We start from the raw sequence: 19,242 nt of genomic DNA, 5'->3' as shown, positions 1-19,242 counted from the left end.
GCACAGCGCCGGGCACCGCCGGGAGCACTTACATGGCTCCTGCGGGCGGGGGAGGAGCGGGGAGGGAGAGGGAGGAGGGAGGGGGAGGGAGAGGGAGGAGGGAGGGAGAGGGAGGAGGGAGGGAGAGGGAGGAGGGGAGAAATAGGAGGGAGGAGGGGAGAAGGGAGGAGGAGGGGAAGGAGGGGAAGAGAAGGGAGGAGGAGGGGGAGGAGGAGCAGAAGAAGGGGAGAAGGGAGGAGGAGGAAGGGGGAGGGGGGAGGGGAAGGAGGAGGAGGAGGAGGGGAGAGGAGGGAGGAGGGGAGAGCAGGGAGGAGGGGAGAAGGGAGGAGGAGAAGGGGGAAGGGAGGAGGGGAAGAGGAGGAGGAAGAGGGAGGGGAGGAGGAGGAGGGAGGGGAGGAGGAGGAGGAGGGAGGGGAGGAGGAGGAGGAGGGAGGGGAGGAGGAGGAGGAGGGAGGGGAGGAGGAGGAGGGGAGGAAGGAGGAGGGGAGGAAGGAGGAGGGGAGGAGGGGAAGAGAAGGGAGGGCGAGAGAAGGGAGGAGGAGGAGGAGGAGCAGAAGAAGGGGAGAAGGGAGGAGGAGGAAGGGGGAGGAGGAGGAAGAGGGAGGGGAGGAGGAGGAGGGGAGGAGGGGAAGAGGGAGGGGAGGAAGGGGAGGAGGAGGAGGGAGGGGAGGGGGAGGAGGAGGAGAAAGGAGGGAAGGAGGAGAAGAGGAGGAGGGGGAGCGGGAAGGGAGGAGGTAGAGGAAAGAAGGGGAGGACGGGGAGCGGACGCCGGCTCAGCCTCGGACGGACCGACAAGACCCCCGGACCGCCCCGCCCCGCCCCCTCCCTCCCTCCGGCCCCGCCCCCCCCACCGGCCGGCCGGCTGGCCGCGCCGCCCTCCGGACCGCGCCTGCGCGGGGGCGCCCGGGGAACCCTGGGACTTGTAGTTTTCCCCGCCCCTCCCCCTCTGCGCCCGGACGGCCGCCAGACGAAAAACACAAGGCCGGGGCGGGGGGGGGGGGGGGGGGAGAGAAAAGTGAAGCGTCAGAAGGCCCCGAAAATGCCGACTATTCCACAGAGTCTCCTTTTCCAGGAAATATATTTTCTTAAAATAGATTTTTGGGCTCGACTTCGATCGGAACAAGGAAGGAGGCGGGGGAACCGAGGAGGAAAGCTGAGGAGTCCCCCCCGCCTGGAGCAGTTGGCGCGTCCCAACGCCTGCCCCCTCCCTCCCCCCCCGCCCGCGGCCTGCGCGCGCAGACTCCCCTCCCCCGGACACCGCTAGGGGGCGGCCGAGGCAGCGCGCGCCCCTGCGCCTCAGGGAATAGGACAGAGCAGGCAGTCATTCATTCATTCATTCAGTCAGTCAGTCAGTCAGTCAGTCAGTCAATCCTATTTATTGAGCGCTTACTGTGTGCATATTTAATAATGATAATGGCATTTGTTAAGCGCTTACTACGTGCAAAGCACCGTTCTAAGCGTTGGGGGGGATCCAAGGTGATCAGGTTGTCCCACGGGGGGCTCACAGTCTTCATCCCTATTTTACAGATGAGGGAACTGAGACTCAGAGAATAATAATAATAATAATAATAATATTGGTATTTGTTAAGCGCTTACTATGTGCAAAGCACTGTTCTAAGCGCTGGGGTAGATACAAGGTAATCAGGTTGTCCCACGTGGGGCTCACAGTCTTCATCCCCATTTTACAGATGAGGGAACTGAGGCCCAGAGAAGTTAAGTGACTTGCCCAAAGTCACACAGCTGACAAGTGGCGGAGGCGGGATTGGAACCCACGACCTCTTGACTCCAAAGCCCGTGCTCTTTCCACTGAGCCACGCTGCTTCTCTAAGCAGCAAACCTTCTCTAAGCAGGTTACCCAGCAGACGTGTGGCAGAGCCGGGATTCGAACCCATGACCTCCGACTCCCAAGCCCGGGCTCTTTCCACTGAACCACGCTGATTTACTATTCTATTTATTTTATTTTGTTAATAGGTTTTGTTTTGTTGTCCGTCTCCCCCTTCTAGACTGTGAGCCCGCTGTTGGGGAGGGACCGTCTCTAGATGTTGCCAACTTGGACTTCCCAGGCGCTTAGTACAGTGCTCTGCACACAGGAAGCGCTCAATAAATCCTATTGAACGAATGAATGGACTGAGCGCTCAATGTAACAGCAAAAATTGACAATCCCTGCCCACAACGGTCTAGAGGGATGGGGGAGACGGCCATCAATGCAAATGAGCAGACATCAGTACAAATAAATACAATTTTAGCCGTAAAAATATATATTTATACATAAAAGTACTGTGGGGCTTGGAAGGGGGGAAGAGGGAAGCAGCATTGCGTAGGGGATAGAGCCTGGGCTTAGGACTCAGAAGGTCCCGGGTTCAATTTCCGGCTCTGCCGCTTTCATTCAGTCGTATTTATTGAGCGCTTACTGTGTGCGGAGCACTGTACTAAGCGTTTGCACTTGTCCACTGTGTGGCTTTGGGCGAGTCGCTTAACTTCTCTGGGCCTCAGTGGCCTCATCTGGAAAGTGGGGATCAAAAGTGCGAGCCCCATGGGGGACAGGGACCGTGTCCAACCTGATTAACTTGTGTCGACCCCAGTGTTTAGAGCAGTGCTTGGCGCCTCGTAAGCGCTTAGCAAATATGATCGTTATTATGATTATTAAGAGCAAAGGAATCCCTTACTGAGCACTCGGGAAAGAGCAGGGAAGCAGTGAGGCCTAATGGATAGAACACAGGCCTGGGAGCCAGAAGGACCTGGGTTCTAATCCTGCTCCGCCACGTGTCTGCTGCGTGACCTTGGGCCGGTCACTTCACTAGTCTGGGCCTCAGTGACCTCACCTGGAAAATGGGGATAAAGACTGTGAGCCCAATGTGGGACAGGGACCGTATCCACCCTGAGCAACTTGCAGCTCCCCCAGCGCTTAGTACAGTGCCTGGCACATAGTAAGCGCTTAACAAATACCATAAAAAAAAAAAGCAGGGGATTAGCTCGACGTGAGTCTCGCCTTTAAAGACCTCAGACTCTATTGGGAGTCTGAGTATGAGAAGCGGTGTGGCTCAGTGGAGAGAGGCGGGATTAGGCGCCACAAATACCATCATTATTTATTTATTCTTATTCTCTCTACCTCAGTGACCTCATCTGTAAAATGGGGATGGAGAGTGTGAGCCTCATGTGGGCCAGGGACTGTGTCCAACCTGATTACCTTCCATCTATCTCTGTTCTTGGCACATAATAATAATGATGAGGGTATTTGTTAAGTGTTTATTAAGTACAAAGCACTGTTCTAAGCACTGGGGAGGCTGCAAGGGGATCAGGTTGTCCCACGGGGGGGCTCACATTTTTAATCCCCATTTTCCAGATGAGGGAACTGAGGCACAGAGAAGTGAAGTCAGCTGTGTGACTTTGGGCAAGTCGCTTCACTTATACTTATATATGTATATATGTTTATACATATTTATTACTCTATTTTACTTGTACATATCTATTCTATTAATTTTATTTTGTTCATCTGTTTTGTTTTGTTCTCCGTCTCCCCCTTCTAGACTGTGAGCCCACTGTTGGGTAGGGACTGTCTCTATATGTTGCCAACCTGGACTTCCCAAGTGCTTAGTCCAGTGCTCTGCACACAGTAAGCGCTCAATGAATACGATTGATTGATTGATTGATTCACTTCTCTGGGCCTCAGTGACCTCTTCTGGAAAATGGAAATTGACTGGGAGCCCCCCGTGGGACAACCTGATCACTCTGTAGCCTCGCCGGCGCTTAGAACAGTGCTTTGCACAGGGTAAGCGCTTAATAAATGCCATCGTTATTATTATTATTATTATTATTATTATTATTATTATCATTATCTTGCCTGTCCCACCGCCAATCCCTGGCCCACGTCCTGCCTCCGGCCTGGAATGCCCTCCCTCCTCACATCCTCCCGACAGTGACTCTTCCCCCCTTCCAAGTCTTACCGCCGGCCCATCTCCTCCAAGAGGCCTTCCCAGACTAGGCCCCGCTTTTCCTCATCTCCCGCTCCCTTAATAATGGCATTTATTAAGCGCTTACTATGTGCAAAGCACTGTTCTAAGCGCTGGGGAGGTTACAAGGTGATCAGGTTGTCCCACGGGGGGCTCACAGTCTTAATCCCCATTTTACAGATGAGGTCACTGAGGCACGGAGAAGTCACCCAGCTGACAATTGGCGGAGCCAGGATTCGAACCCATGACCTCTGACTCCAAAGCCCGGGCTCTTTCCACTGAACAACACCACTTCTCTGCAACCGTGAGCCCCACGGGGGACATGGACTGTGTCGAATCTGACCAACTGGAGAAGCAGCAGTGTGGCTCAGTGGCTACAGCCCAGGTTTGGGAGTTGGAAGGTCACGGGTTCTAATTCCGCCTCCGCCACTCGTCTGCTGTGGTACCTTGGGAAAGTCACTTAACTCATCTGAGCCTCAGTCGCCTCATCTGTAAAATGGGGATGAAGACTGCGAGCCCCACGTGGGACAACCTGATCACCTTGTATCCTCCCCAGTGCTTAGAACAGTGCTCGGCACATAGTAAGCGCTTAACAAATACCATCATTATTTATTTATTCTTATCCTCTCTACCTCACATATATACCTGTATATATGTATATACGTTTGTATGTATTTATTACTCTATTTATTTATTTTATTTGTACATATTTATTCTATTTATTTTATTTTGTTAATATGTTTTGTTTTGTTGTCTGTCTCCCCCTTCTAGACTGTTTTCCCGCTGTTGGGTAGGGGCCATCTCTAGATGTTGCCGACTTGTACTTCCCAAACGCTTAGTACAGTGCTCTGCACACAGTAAGCGCTCAATAAATATGATTGATTGATTGATTAACAAATGCCATCATTATTTATTTATTCTTATTCTCTCTACCTCACATCTATACCTGCATATATGTATATATGTTTGTATGTATTTATTACTCTATTTATTTATTTTATTTGTATATATTTATTCTATTTATTTAATTTTGTTAATATGTTTTGTTTTGCTCTCCATCTCCCCCTTCTAGACTGTGAACCCGCTGTTGGGTAGGGACCGTCTCTAGATGTTGCCGACTTGTACTTCCCAAGCGCTTAGTACAGTGCTCTGCACACAGTAAGCGCTCAATAAATACGATTGAATGAATGAATGAACAGTAAGTGCTAAATACGATTGAATGAATGAATGAATACCTCAGTGACCTCATCTGTAAAATGGGGATGGAGAGCGTGCGCCTCATGTGGGCCAGGGACTGTGTCCAACTTGATTACCTTCTATCTACCCCCTGCTCTTGGCACATAATAATAATAATAATGACGGTATTTGTTAAGCGTTTACTATGTGCAAAGCCCTGTTCTAAGCGCTGGGGAGGCTACAAGGTGATCAGGTTGTCCCAGGGGCTCTCAGTTTTAATCCCCATTTTCCAGATGAGGGAACTGAGGCACAGAGAGGTGAAGTGACTTGCCCAAAGTCACACAGCTGACAGTTGGCGGAGGTGGGATTTGAACCCATGACCTCTAACTCCAAGGCCCGGGCTCTTTTCACTGAGCCACGCTGCTTCTCCATAATAAGCATTTAACAAATACCATAATAATAATAATAATTATTCATTAAAGTTGAGCTCTCGGCTTTCGCCTGGGCCCCCGACTCCGTGGGAAGCACCGTGGCTCAGCAGAAAGAGCCCGGGCTTCGGAGTCAGAGGTCGTGGGTTCTAATCCCGGCTCTGCCCCTTGTCAGCTGTGTGACCTTGGGCGAGTCACTTCACTTCCCTGTGCCTCAGTGACCTCATCTGTAAAAAGAGGATGAAGACCGTGAGCCCCGCCTGGGACAACCTGATGACCTTGGGTCTACCCCAGCGCTTAGAACAGTGCTTGGCACATAATAAGGGCTTAACAAATACCATCATTATTATTCTCTGTACCTCAGTTACCTCATCTGCAAAATGGGGATGAAGACCATGAGCCCCGCGTGGGACAACCTGATCACCTTGGGTCTACCCCAGCGCTTAGAACAGTGCTTGGCACATGGTAAGGGCTTAACAAATATCATCATTATTATTCTCCCATCTTACCTCCTTCCCTTCCCCACAGCACCTGTATATATGTCTGTACATATTTATTAATGTATTTATTTATTTTACTTGTACATAGCTATTCTATTTATTTTGTTAGTATGTTTGGTTTTGTTCTCTGTCTCCCCCCTTTTAGACCGTGAGCCCACTGTTGGGTAGGGACTGTCCCTATATGTTGCCAACTAGTACTTCCCAAGTGCTTAGTCCAGTGCTCTGCACACAGTAAGCGCTCAATAAATACGATTGATTGATTCTCTTTACCTCAGTTACCTCATCTGCAAAATGGGGATGAAGATCATGAGCCCCGTGTAGGGCCACCTGACGACCTTGGGTCAACCCCAGCGCTTAGAACAGTGCTTGGTGCATAGTAAGGGCTTAAAAAATACCATCATTATTATTCTCTTTACCTCAGTTACCGCATTTGTCAAATGGGGATGAAGACCGTGAACCCCACGTGGGACCGCCTGATGACTTTGAGTCTACCCCAGCGCTTAGAACAGTGCTCGGCACATAGTAAGCGCTTAACAGATATGAACATTATTATTGTTATTATTATCCAATCTTTCCAGGGCCTCATGAGTTTCTGGGAAGGTCTCTTGGGGGGGCAGGAGTTTGGATGGAATTGGATTCCCGACTCAGACGCGGAGCCAGCCCGGAGCAGCCCTCTTGGGGGTTTCATTCATTCAATCATATTAATTCATTCAATCGTATTTATTGAGCACTTACTGTGTGCCGAGCACCGTACTAGACACTCGGGAAGTCCAAATCGGCAACACATAGAGACGGTCCCTACCCGACAACGGGCGCACGGTCTAGAAGCAACATGGCTCAGTGGAAAGAGCCCGGGCTTCGGAGTCAGAGGTCAGGGGTTCAAATCCCGGCCCCGCCAACTGTCAGCTGGGTGACTTTGGGCAAGTCACTTCTCTGTGCCTCAGTTACTTCATCTGGAAAATGGGGATGAAGACTGGGAGCCCCCCGTGGGGGCTGATCACCTTGAAACTTCCCCAGCGCTTAGAACAGTGCTGGGCACATAGCAAGCGCTGAACGAATGCCATTATTATTATTAGAGAAGCAGCGTGGCTCAGTGGAATGAGCACGGGCTGTGGAGTCGGAGGTCATGGGTTCGAATCCCGGCTCCGCCACCTGTCAGCTGCGTGACTTTAGGCAGGTCACTTAACTTCTCTGTGCCTCGGTGAGCTCATCTGTAGAATGGGGATGAAGACAGTGAACACTCCCGGGGGGCAACCTGATCACCTTGTAACCTCCCAAGCGCTTAGAACTGTGCTTTGCACATAGTAAATGCTTAATAAATGCCATTAGTATTATTAGAAGGGGGAAGGAGAATGGTCTTGGTTGGCTTGAGTTAATAATAATAATAATAATGGCATTTGTTAAGCGCTTACTATGTGCAAAGCACTGTTCTACGCGCTGGGGAGGATACAAGGTGAGCAGGTTGTCCCACTTGGGGCTCACAGTCTTAATCCCCATTTTACAGATGTGGTAACTGAGGCCCAGAGAAGTGAAGTGACTTGCCCGAAGTCACCCAGCTGACAATCAGCAGAGCTGGGATTTGAACCCATGACCTCTGACTCCAAAGCCCGGGCTCTTTCCAATAAGCCACGCTGCTTCTACGGACTCCCCTCTCCCCCCGACGACTCCCACCCCACCAAACCCAGGCAGGCCCAGCACCCAGCCACGCATATTGTACTCTCCAGGGAGCTTAGTACAGCACCCAGCCACGCGCATTGTACTCTCCAGGGAGCTTAGTACAGTGCTCTGCACACAGCCAGCGCTCAATCGATGCCACTGACTAAATGACCGGTCATCACACCGTCCTGGGGGTAGCCGGGCAGCGCAACCACTTCGTCGCACTCTTGTACTTCCGGGCAAAGAAACACTCGGGGCAGAAAAAATAGATTTATTCTTCGCATCCGAAGTGTCTCCGCTTCTATTCTGCGGCAGATATATACAGGGCCCAAAGCAAAATCAAACCATTTTAGCCGTAGCATTTACAGAGTGCCGCGAGATCTCCGGGCCCAGGGTGGAAGGAACCTTCCCGGGATTCTTGGGCTCTCTTCAGACGATCCCAACATGCTCCCGTGGGACCGGAGACTTTTCCCCGGAGACTGGCCTTTGGGAAACGGGCAGTGGAGAGGGCGGGAGACTCGGCCAGACCCCGTAGTTGGACGACGAGGCCCCCGGACGCGGGTGGCGAGGAAGAAAACATCCCGGGCCGAGGGCGAGAGGTGAGGCCCCCGGGCCGGGCCGTGTTCGTAACAGAGAAGAAACGTTTACATCTCTTTTAAATAAACATTTTTATTTTAAAAATAGACGACTTTTCATTTTAAAAAAGGCAAAACGGCATCTCCGGCGTCGCGCTCGCCGTCCGTCCTCCCGCGGGGCGGCCTTCGTCCCCCCACCCCGGCACGGATGGAGCGAGGCGGCCGAGGACGGCGGGCGGGGGGCCGGGCTCGGGTGCACCCGGGGAGAAGGCTTCGTGGTGGAGGAGGCCGAAGGCCCCGTGGGAGAGGTGAGATAAGGGACCCCTCCTTCCTGCCCATCCCGCCTGCATCCCAGGGGCAGCCTTTCCGGAATCCCTCTCCTGACGGTTCCGCCACCCCCGGTCGGCCACAACCTCTGTGGAGAAGGAAGGGAGAGACGGAGGCGGGAGCTCAGCCGACCCGGGAAACTCCCGTGTGGGAAGACCCAGGCCCCGGGGGGGCCCTTGGGCCTGGCGAAGGTTCGCTCCGGTGAAGAGAAGGAGGAGTGAACCGAGGGTCGGAAAGGGACCCAGGAGCCGAGGGGGACGGGTCGACGGCTGCCCGGGCCTCGGGCTGACCACCCTCCCTGCCAAGGTAAGGGGGGGTGGCCGATTAACTCATCTCGGGTGGTCCAGAGAGCCCAGGAGGATGGAAGGAGGGGCGAAGCCTCTTCCGGGGTGTCGGGAGGGGGGCACCGTTCCCAAGTCACGGAGGATCAGAGGTGGCCTGGGACAAGAAAGTCTTTCCCCGGGGGTCAGAAAGTACTCGCCCGGGCCAACCAGCGGTTGGCCAGGTGGCTGTGTGTCGGGGGAGAGCCTGGCCCTGGGAATTGGTGGATCGCCAGCCGTCCCCGACTTTTCCTCCCCCAGGGCCCCCCCGGTAGAATCCGGGAGCGCCCCACCCCGTCCCAGCCCCCCCGGCTGAAGGAGGATGAGCAGGTGGGTTGGGGAGCGAGCTGGGCGCTCCGCCGTCCGGAATGTAAGACATTTCACGCTGATCTGGGGCCATTTCTGGCCAGGGCCATCCTCTCCTCCCTCCATTTCCAGCTACGCCCATTGAAAACAGTCTGTCTCTTCACAGCTCCGGGTCGTTTCCCTTCCCGGTCCGAGGAAAGCCGACCGCGTCTGCGGGTTCGGGGAACGGCGGGGAGCCCGCTCTCCGGACCGAGAGGGACCGGCGGGCGTCTGGAGAAGCGAGGAGCCGGCGGGCTTGGCGGGGAGCTCCCCGAGAGACGCGGCACGAGGGCCCCCCAGATCCTCCGGTCACCGCCGCTCTCGGCCTTCGCGCTCTGTTTAAGCCCTGACGGTGGAATGGCTTCTCTCATTTACAAAGAGAAATTCTGTCTGAAGCAAACCCACAAATGGTGACGGTTCTACCCTACGAGTGCACCGTGAAGAAGGATTGTACGTACAATAGGGGCAAAAAAACCAACAAAAAACAGTGCCTTAAATAGTGCTCACCGTAGGTCAGGCTATCTTTTATACAGCATGCAACACTAACGACGGGAGGGATCGAAGCCCGGGGCCGGGAGGACCAGATCCCAGGAGGAACGGGAATCCCGGGGGGAACTGGAGCCAGTGGGAGCACTGACACCTGGAGTGGGAGGGCGGAATCTGGGGAAAACTGGACGGTAACTCCAGGGATCGTCTCTCTTCATTGCCGAACTGTAGTTTCCGAGCGCTTAGTACGGGGCTCTTCATACAGTGAGCGCTCAGTAAGTACCACGAATCTGGTGGAAAACCAGAGCCCGGAGCCCAGGAGGAACCGGGGGAGAGACTTGCCCACAAGAGCTGCCAATCATCCCTCAGCCCAAGCCCGGGAGGGCACGGGGAGGGACCCCGCTGCAGGCGGGTCTCAGCGTGCCAACCCATCTCCACGCTCAGGACCCCGCGGGGCGTCCCGCGGGGAAGCATCGGCCTTGGGGCTGCTGGAGGGGGGCTCCCCCACGCCCCCCCAGCCCCGCTTCCTCCCCCCACAGCTGTAGGGATACTGCCCGGACCCCGGAGAAGCTAGAGACCCAGCTCTTCAAGGAATTTCCCCAGAGGCCTTTGCAGTGGGAGCCCCGGGGACGCGGTTTCCTCATCTGACTTTGCGAGGCACTCGGGGGAAGAAGGGGAAGGGAGGAGGTGAGGCAGGGCAGGGGAGCCTGATGGGCAGGGGTCCCACCGGGGACGGCTGCGGCCGGCTCCCCTCGGCCCGGCCTTCAGCGTGGCAGGGCAGTTCGGGGCCGGGTGGAACGCTCGACGCTACTCAACGCAGCAGAAAGGCACCACGGGGGCCTCGGAGAAATGAGGGGAAATCCGGGCTTGAATCGCTGTCCTCCTCTCCTCTTTCCCGGGCCGGCCCGCCCTCCCGCGCCATCCCGGACGGTCACGGGGGCGGCCGTCCGGCGGTTGGAACTGGGCGGACGGAGGAGGGCCATTTCCAGTCCTGGATAGATGCCCCCCACGCCTGAACGAGGCAGGCACACGCCCCACCGGGCACCGTCGCCACGCGGCGAAATGCCGGTCGCTTTCTCCGGAGGCCAACGTCCACTCTTCCCAGCGGAGGCTGGATGGCCGCCCCGGAGTCTCCCGGACAGGCAGGCGACCCAAGGCCCAGCCACGTGCCCTTTCCTCCTCTTCTTCCCGTGAGCCCCTCCGGTCGCTGGCCGGGACCGCCAGGGCGTTACCCCACCGCCCGAGCTGGAGGAAAATCCTGGCCGTCCCCAGCCAGCCGGAGTCACCCGGCATCTTGGGCCCGCAGAGACCCCAGACTCGTGCGACCCCGGCCCGACACACGGGCAGGCCCGGAACGCAGTCAGCCTGTCTCGCTGGGGGCTAGGGAAGCCTCCGCGGCCCCCTCTCAGTCTTCCGGGGGGCCGAGGTCCTCGGGGGGGGGGAAGGGAGGGAGGGGGAGAACGCTATGAACGTCAGCATCCCTCCCCCGGCTCCACCGCCGGGGTCCGGGCCCGGGGGCGAGGGGTCAGGACCGCCGCAGGCCCCGGGGCCGCCTCACCACTGCTGGAGGTGAAGGTCCATGCCGGCGTTCAGGTTGAGATCGGCGACGTCCAGGAAATCGATGTTGAAGAGGTTGGGGCCCGGGGCCGCCGCCGAGCCGAAGCCGGCGGCCGAGCTGGGCGGCGTGAGGTCCAGCCACTCCATGGTCTCCCAGGGGGACTCGGTGAAGCTGCCGGGCAGGCCCCCGCCCTCGGCCAGGGAGGACGACGACGAGGAGGCGGACGGGGGCGCGTGCAGGACCTCGTGGGGGTCCAGCAGCTCGGCCGCGGCCTTGCCGGGGAACGCGTCCATCATCCCTTCGAACTGGGGCTCCTCGCCGCCCATCTTGAGGAGCGCGAGGTCTCCCGCCTTCCCCAGCGGGCTGTGGGAATTCAGTAAGACGTCGAAGTGGTTGTCGCTGCCGGGGGCGCAGGGGTCGAAGTGGAGCGGGGCCGGGCTGGGTGCGAACGGGGAGGAGGCTCTGGGGAGCGGGGGGCCGGGGGGCCGGGCCGGCCGGGACATCGGGGCGCCTTTCTGGAGGCAGGAGCGGTCCTCCCTGGCGTTGGCTGGCATTTCTGAGGGGGGGAAAACGCAATCGGAGGATTAGACTACACTCCCCTCGGCGCGGGGGATGTGGGGCTGAGGGAGCCCTCGGTCGCGGAAGGGGTGACGCTTAAATCGAACCTAAGCGACGCCCGACCCGCTCTTCCACCTGGCCGCACGTTCTGCTCTGAGTTACTCCGCTGTTTGGTTCGGCCACGTGCCCTACCGGATCCCTAGAGAACCCAAATAATAATAATAATAATGATGGCATTTACTAAGCGCTTACTATGTGCAAAGCACCGTTCTAAGCGCTGGGGAGGTCACAAGACGATCGGGTTGTCCCCCGTGGGGCTCCCAGTCTTCATCCCTATTTTCCAGATGAGGGAACTGAGGCCCGGAGAAGTGAAATGACTCGCCCTAAGTCACACCGCTGACAACTGGTGGAGCTGGGATTTGAACCCATGACCTCTCGACTCCAAAGCCCGTGCTCTTTCCACTGAGCCACGCTGCTTCAGACTGTGAGCCCGTCATTGGGTAGGGACCGTCTCTATACGTTGCCGACCTGTACTTCCCAAGCGCTTAGTACAGTGCTCTGCACCCAGTAAGCGTTCAATAAATACGATTGAAGGAATGAATGACTGAAATTGTCATCTTTAAAAAAACAGCCACAAACACCTCCTCTTGGAGGAGGGACTGAGGGACAACGGGGAAAAGGAGCGGGATTTACATTTCCCAGAAAGCCAAAGGGCTGTCCCACCAAAGTCGGGGCTCATTCATTCATTCAATCGTATTTATTGAGTGCTTACTGTGTGCAGAGCACTGTACTAAGCTCTTGGGAAGTACAAATCGGCAACATATAGAGACAGTCATTCATTCATTCAATCGCATTTATTGAGCACACTGTGTGCAGAGCACTGTACTAAGCGCTTGGGAAGTACAAATCGGCAACATATAGAGACGGTCATTCATTCATTCATTCAATCGTATTTATTGAGCGCTTACTGTGTGCAGAGCACTGTACTACGCGCTTGGGAAGTACAAGTCGGCAACATATAGAGACGGTCATTCATTCAATCGCATTTATTGAGCACACTGTGTGCAGATCACTGTACTAAGTGCTTGGGAAGTACAAATCGGCAACATATAGAGACGGCCATTCATTCATTCATTCATTCAATCGTATTTATTGAACGCTTACTGTGTGCAGAGCACTGTACTAAACGCTTGGGAAGTACAAGTCGGCAACATATAGAGACGGTCATTCATTCATTCAATCGTATTTATTGAGCGCTTACTGTGTGCAGAGCACTGTACTAAGCGCTTGGGAAGTACAAGTCGGCAACATATAGAGACGGTCATTCATACATTCAATCATAGTTATTGAGCGCTTACTGTGTGCAGAGCACTGGACTATGCGCTTGGGAAGTACAAGTCGGCAACATATAGATGGTCATTCATTCATTCAATCGTATTTATTGAGCGCTTACTGTGTGCAGAGCACTGTAATAAGCGCTTGGGAAGTCCAAGTCAGCAACATATAGAGACGGTCATTCATTCATTCATTCAATCGTATTTATTGAGCGCTTACTATGTGCAGAGCACTGGACTGAGCGCTTGGGAAGTAGAAGTCAGCAACACATAGAGACAGTCCCTACCCGACAGCGGGCTCACAGTCTAGAAGGGGGAGACAGACAACAGAACAAAACATATTAACGAAATAAAATAAATAGAATGGTAAATATGTACAAGAGAATAGTAAATATGTACCATTTCCCAGACGTCTCACGGTAGCCTGGTTACTTTTCCCAGAAAGCCGGGGGGCTGTCTCACTGGAGTCGGGATACCTTTCCCAGAAAGCCAGGTCTTCCCCTAGTGTGCCATATTTCCCGGGGGCAGGAGCGTGGCATAGTGGAAAAAGCCCGGGCTTTGGAGTCAGAGGTCATGGGTTCGAATCCCGGCTCTGCTGTGTGACTTTGGGCAAGTCCCTTCACTTCTCTGTGCCTCAGTTACCTCATCTGGAAAATGGGGATGAAGCCCCCTGTCTGTGGGACCGCCTGATCACCCTGTAACCTCCCCAGTGCTTAGAACAGTGCTTAGCGCTTAATAAATGCCATTATTATTATTATTTTTAATCCTAGCTCCTCGACTGGTCTGCTGTGTGACGTAGGGCCAGTCCCTTAGTGACTCTGTGCCTTGGTTTCCCCATCTGTAAAATGGGGATGAAATCCTATTCATTCATTCATTCAATCGTATTTATTGAGTGCTGACTGTGTGCAGAGCACTGTACTAAGCGCTTGGGAAGTACAAGTTACTCCCTCCTACTTAGACTGTGAGCTCCACATGGGACGGGGCTGTGTCCGACCTGATTAACGTCCATCCACCCCAGTGCTCAGAACAGCGCTAGACACAAAATAAGTGCTTAATAAGTACTATTATTATGATTTTTTTCCCAGAAAGCCAAGGGTCTATTGTCCTGGAGTCGGGCCACATTTCACACAAAGCCAAGGGGACAATACTTATTAATAATAATAATAATAATAATAATAATAATAATGGTATTTGCTAAGCACTCACTATACCCCAGACACTGTACTAAGACCTGGGGTAGATGCAAGCTTATTGGGTTGGACACAGCCCCCGTCCCACGGGGGGCTCACAGTCTCGATCCCCATTTTACAGATGAGGTCACTGAGGCACGGAGAAATGAAGCGACTTGCCCAAGGTCACCCAGCAGACAAGTGGCGGGATTAGAACCCGGGCCCTGCTGACTTCTATGCCATGAAATTCCTGTCAGATCATGGTCTCAGATGGAAAAGGGACTCTACCCTAGGTGGGAAGAGGAAATAGCCAGGATCCTCTAGAAAGCTGCCAAAGCATCAGCCCGAACCCTGGACATCTTTTACGCTCTTAGCTGCTGGGTGCTGTTTAATAATAATAATAATAATAATAAGGGCATTTATTAAGCGCTTATTAGGTGCAAAGCACTGTTCTGAGCGCTGGGGAGGTTAGGAGGTGATCAGGTTGTCCCACGGGGGGCTCATAGTTTTACAGATGAGGTCACTGAGGTCCGAGAAGCAAAGTGACTTGCCCAAAGTCACCCAGCTGATAATCGGCAGAGCCGGGATCTGAACCCACACCCTCTGCCTCCAAAGTCCGGGCTCTTTCCACTGAACCACGCCGCTTTCCCGCTCCACCCCGTAATGGCCTCGATTCCTGCCTCAGCCTCTTTGCTGACCTCCCTGCCTCCTGTCTCTCCGCATTTCAGTTCATACTTCGCTCTGCCTGCCTGGATCGCTTTTCTACAAAATCGTTTAGTCTTTCCGCTCCTCAAGGACCCTCGGCGGTGGCACATCGGCTTCCGCGGCAAACAGAAGCTCCGCTCACTTTGCTCCTCTAATACTAAGCTACTCACTGTACTTCTCGCTCGTCTATCTCGCCGCCGACCCCGTCCCACGTCCTGCCTCTGGCCTGGAAGCCCCTTTCCCTATGTATCTCTCTCCCCACGTTCAAAGCCTTATTGAAATCGCATCTTCACCGACCAAGGCCTCATTTCCTCTTCCCCCACTCCCTTCTGAGTCGCCTCTGCAGTTGGATTTTCACCCTTTATTCACCCTCCCTCAGCCCCGGAGCACTTAGGTATATATCCATAATTTCCTTATTTATATTACTGTCTGTCTCCCCCTCTAGACCGCAAGCTCCTGGGAAAGTGTTTACCAACTGAGTCACCCAAGCGCTTAGTACAATGCGTGGAACGTAGGAAGTGCTCAATAAATACGATCAATTGATCGATCGCCTTTTGTCCTGGACAGGTTCCCTGGGATCACCTTGCTATTATCGCTTTGGACTCTCTGCATCCCAATCCTTCCCTGAGCAAACGACAATGGATGAATCTTGTGTTGGGAGTCACGTGTCTCTCTCAAAAACATTCCCTGTAAGTTTCCCAGCTGGTCCAGGGCAACTCTCGGCGCCCTGGAAAGCCCCTTTCACACTCCCGATTCTCCTGGATATTTCTCATCATCATCAATCGTATTTATTGAGCGCTTACTATGTGCAGAGCACTGTTTCTCGGTGGAGTCGCGATGACACCTCTCCAAGGTACGTCGACACGATTATCTGAGCCTCTGCTGTGAAAACGTGGGCTCCGACCGCAAGGACGGAGGAGGTGAACCACAGAGCGGTCAGATGAAAATTCATTTGGAGACAAAGAGACTCTAGAAGGAAGGAGCTGAGGAACAGCTCCTCTTTCTCTGCCCCTCAGATGCCCCATTACCTGGGAACGGTCAGAGGAAAATTCATTTGGAGGCAAAGAGACTCTAGAAGGAAGGAGCTGAGGAACAGCTCTTCTTTCTCTGCCCCTCAGATGCCCCATTACCTGGGAACAGTCAGAGGAAAATTCATTTGGAGGCAAAGAGACTCCAGAAGGAAGGAGCTGAGGAACAGCTCTTCTTTCTCTGCCCCTCAGATGCCCCATTACCTGGGAACGGTCAGAGGAAAATTCATTTGGAGGCAAAGAGACTCTAGAAGGAAGGAGCTGAGGAACAGCTCCTCTTTCTCTGCCCCTCAGATCAATCAATCAATCATATTTATTGAGCACTTATTGTGTGTAGAGCACTGTACTAAGCGCTTGGGAAGCACAAGTTGGCAACATCTAGAGACAGTCCCTACCCAACCGTGGTCTCACAGTCTAGAAGGGGGAGATGCCCCATTACCAATACCTGGAGTTCTGCCTTGGAGCAACGGGCATCTCATTCATTCATTCAATCGTATTTAATCATCATCATCAATTGTATTTATTGAGCGCTTACTGTGTGCAGAGCACTGTACTAAGCGCTTGGGAAGTACAAGTTTGCAACATATACAGACAGTCCCTACCCAACAGTGGGCTCACAGTCTAAAAAATAATAATAATAATGGCATTTACTAAGTGCTTACTATGTGCAAAGCACTGTTCTATGCACTGGGGGGGGGGGGGTACAAGGTGATCAGGTTATCCCACGTGGAGCTCACAGTCTTCATCCCCATTTTACAGATGAGGTAACGGAGGCACAGAGAAGTTAAGTGACTTGCCCAAAGTCACACAGCTGACTATTGGCGGAGCCGGGATTCAAACCCATGACCTCTGACTCCAAAGCCCGGACTCTTTCCACTGAGCCACGCTGCTTCTTTGTATTTAATGGCAGGGTGCCCGCAGCCCCGCCCGGCTTCGGATACCCAAGCAGTTTAGTACGGAGCTCTGCACGCGGTAAGCGCTCAGTCAATACCACCGACGGGTTCTTCGGCAGGAAGGAATCCAAGATAGCATCCCGGGGAGACGCCACCACAGGCCCCCCCCCACCGGAGATGAAACAACGAGGCGAGATTCCTTACCTCCGCTCTCAATGAGGACGTCCAGGATCTCATCCATCTGCTGGCTCCGAGTTAGCTGCTGGAACCAATCACAGATAGCCAGAGGAGAGTTAGAGAGTCGTTTTCCCGGCTCCCAAGGGAGCTCAGCAGGCGCAGCTTGGAGAGTTTGTTAAATTTTGGGCCTTTTCTTTTTTTAAAAAAATAAAGATCTGTCCGAAGAAGTTCAGCATTCATTTTAAGAAGCGAAATACAGAGGGACGGATGGCCAGGGGGGTGGTAGGACACAGCCAAAAAAACCAGAAAGGGTAACAGGGATGGCAGTCTAAGGATATCTACGGAAGCGTGGGGCCGAGGGGACCGTCAAAGTGCCGAGTGCGAACGAAACTTGGTGCCTAGGTGAGGAGGGGAAATAAGGACTTTCTAAACCATGAGAAGTGGCGTGGTTTAGCGGAAAGAGCCCCGTTTGGGAGTCAGAGGTCGTGGGTTCTAATCCCAGCTCTGCCGCTTGTCTGCTGTGTGACCTTGGGCAAGTCACTTGGCTTCTCTGGGCCTCGGTTCCCTCATCTGTAAAACTGTGAGCCCCACGCGGGACCACCTGATTACCTTGCATCTATCCCAGCGCTTAGGACAGTGCTGGGCACGTAGCAAGTGCTTAACAGATGCCATTATCCCAGCGTGGGTCAGTGGAAAGAGCCCGGGCTTGGGAGTGATAGGTTGTGGGTTCTAATCCCGGCTCCAAAACCTGTCAGCCGTGTGACTTTGGGCAAGTTGCTTCACTTCTCTGGGCCTCAGTTCCCTCATCTGGAAAATGGGGGTGAAGACTGTGAGCCCCACGTGGGACAAATTGATGACCTTGTATCTCCCCCAGCGCTTAGACCGTCTCTATATGTTGCCAACTTGTACTTCCCAAGTGCTTAGTACAGTGCCCTGCACACAGCAAGTGCTCAATAAATATGACTGAATGAATGAATGAATGAACACCTGGCACATAGTAAGCGCTTAACAAATACCAACATTACTATTATCATTATTCTCTTCCAGCCTGCTGGTCGGCGTGATATAAGATGATGCCCATTCATTCAATCGCATTTACTGAGCGCTTACTGTGTGCAGAGCACTGTACTAAGCACTTAGCCCAGTTGCAGACTTCTTCAGGGTGATGGTCCACCAGCCCAGGTTTCTATCTTCAACTCCAGGGTAGGTTCATTAATTCATTCATTCAATCATATTTATTGAGCGCTTACTGTGTGCAGAGAACTGCACTTAGCGCTTAGGAAGTACAAGTTGGCAACATATAGAAACGGTTCCTACCCAACAGTGGGCTCACAGTCTAGAAGGTTCTCTGGACCTCCCCTTTCATAGCGCTTAGAACAGTGCTTTGCACATAGTAAGTGCTAAATAAATGCCATTATTATTATTATTATTATTATTATTATTATAGCCGACAGACCACCAATCCTCCCATCTTCAAAACCCCCCAAAACCTCACCTCCTCCAAGAGGCCTTCCCTGACAAAGCCGTTATTCCCCCTACTCACCAATGCGCTTAGTTTTGTGCCCCCTTGGCACTTTGAAAGCCACCGCGGCCCCACGCTTACGTACGTATCCTCAGACTCGAGTTTTCCCCGCCTCCGTTATTGGTTTTAATGTCCATCTCCCCCCGTATATTGTAATCTCTGATTTAATCTGCACTTAGTTTTGTGCCCCCTTCTAGACTGCGAGCCCACTGTCGGGTAGGGACTGTCTCTAGATGTTGCCAACTTGTACTTCCCAAGTGCTTAGTACAGTGCTCTGCACACAGTAAGCGCTCAATAAATACGATTGATTGATTGATTGATTACGACACTCACCCAGGCCCCACGCTTCCGTAGACATCCTTAGACTGCGATCCCTGATACCCTTTCTGGGCTTTTGGCTGTCTCATTTCATCCCCCTGTGAGCCTCCCGTGGGACCACCTGATCACCTTGTAACCTCCCCGGCGCTTAGAACAGTGCTTTGCACATAGTAAACACTTCATAAATGCCATCAGTATTATTATTATTATCCCCCTT

The 19,242-nt window shown here is 53.5% G+C and overlaps 1 protein-coding gene across 3 annotated transcripts in view; it reads right to left on the bottom strand.

Annotated features, from left to right (window-relative positions):
• Window positions 1-10,902: 10,902 nt before the first annotated feature.
• MYOCD (myocardin) overlaps window positions 10,903-19,242 on the bottom strand; it is a 291,154-nt gene continuing 282,814 nt past the window's right edge. For all 3 annotated transcript variants that reach the window (XM_038742905.1, XM_038742906.1, XM_038742907.1), the window contains exons 12-13: window positions 17,213-17,270; window positions 10,903-11,877 (exon numbers count right to left, since the gene is read on the bottom strand). In XM_038742905.1, coding sequence (XP_038598833.1) covers window positions 11,318-11,877; window positions 17,213-17,270 — 618 coding nt within the window. In that variant the 3' untranslated portion in view covers window positions 10,903-11,317. The remainder of the gene's footprint in view (window positions 11,878-17,212; window positions 17,271-19,242) is intronic.

This window comes from Tachyglossus aculeatus, unplaced genomic scaffold (genome assembly GCF_015852505.1).
Source record: "Tachyglossus aculeatus isolate mTacAcu1 unplaced genomic scaffold, mTacAcu1.pri scaffold_1_arrow_ctg1, whole genome shotgun sequence".
NCBI lineage: Eukaryota > Metazoa > Chordata > Mammalia > Monotremata > Tachyglossidae > Tachyglossus > Tachyglossus aculeatus.
This window is presented reverse-complemented; position numbering and strand designations above follow the sequence as displayed.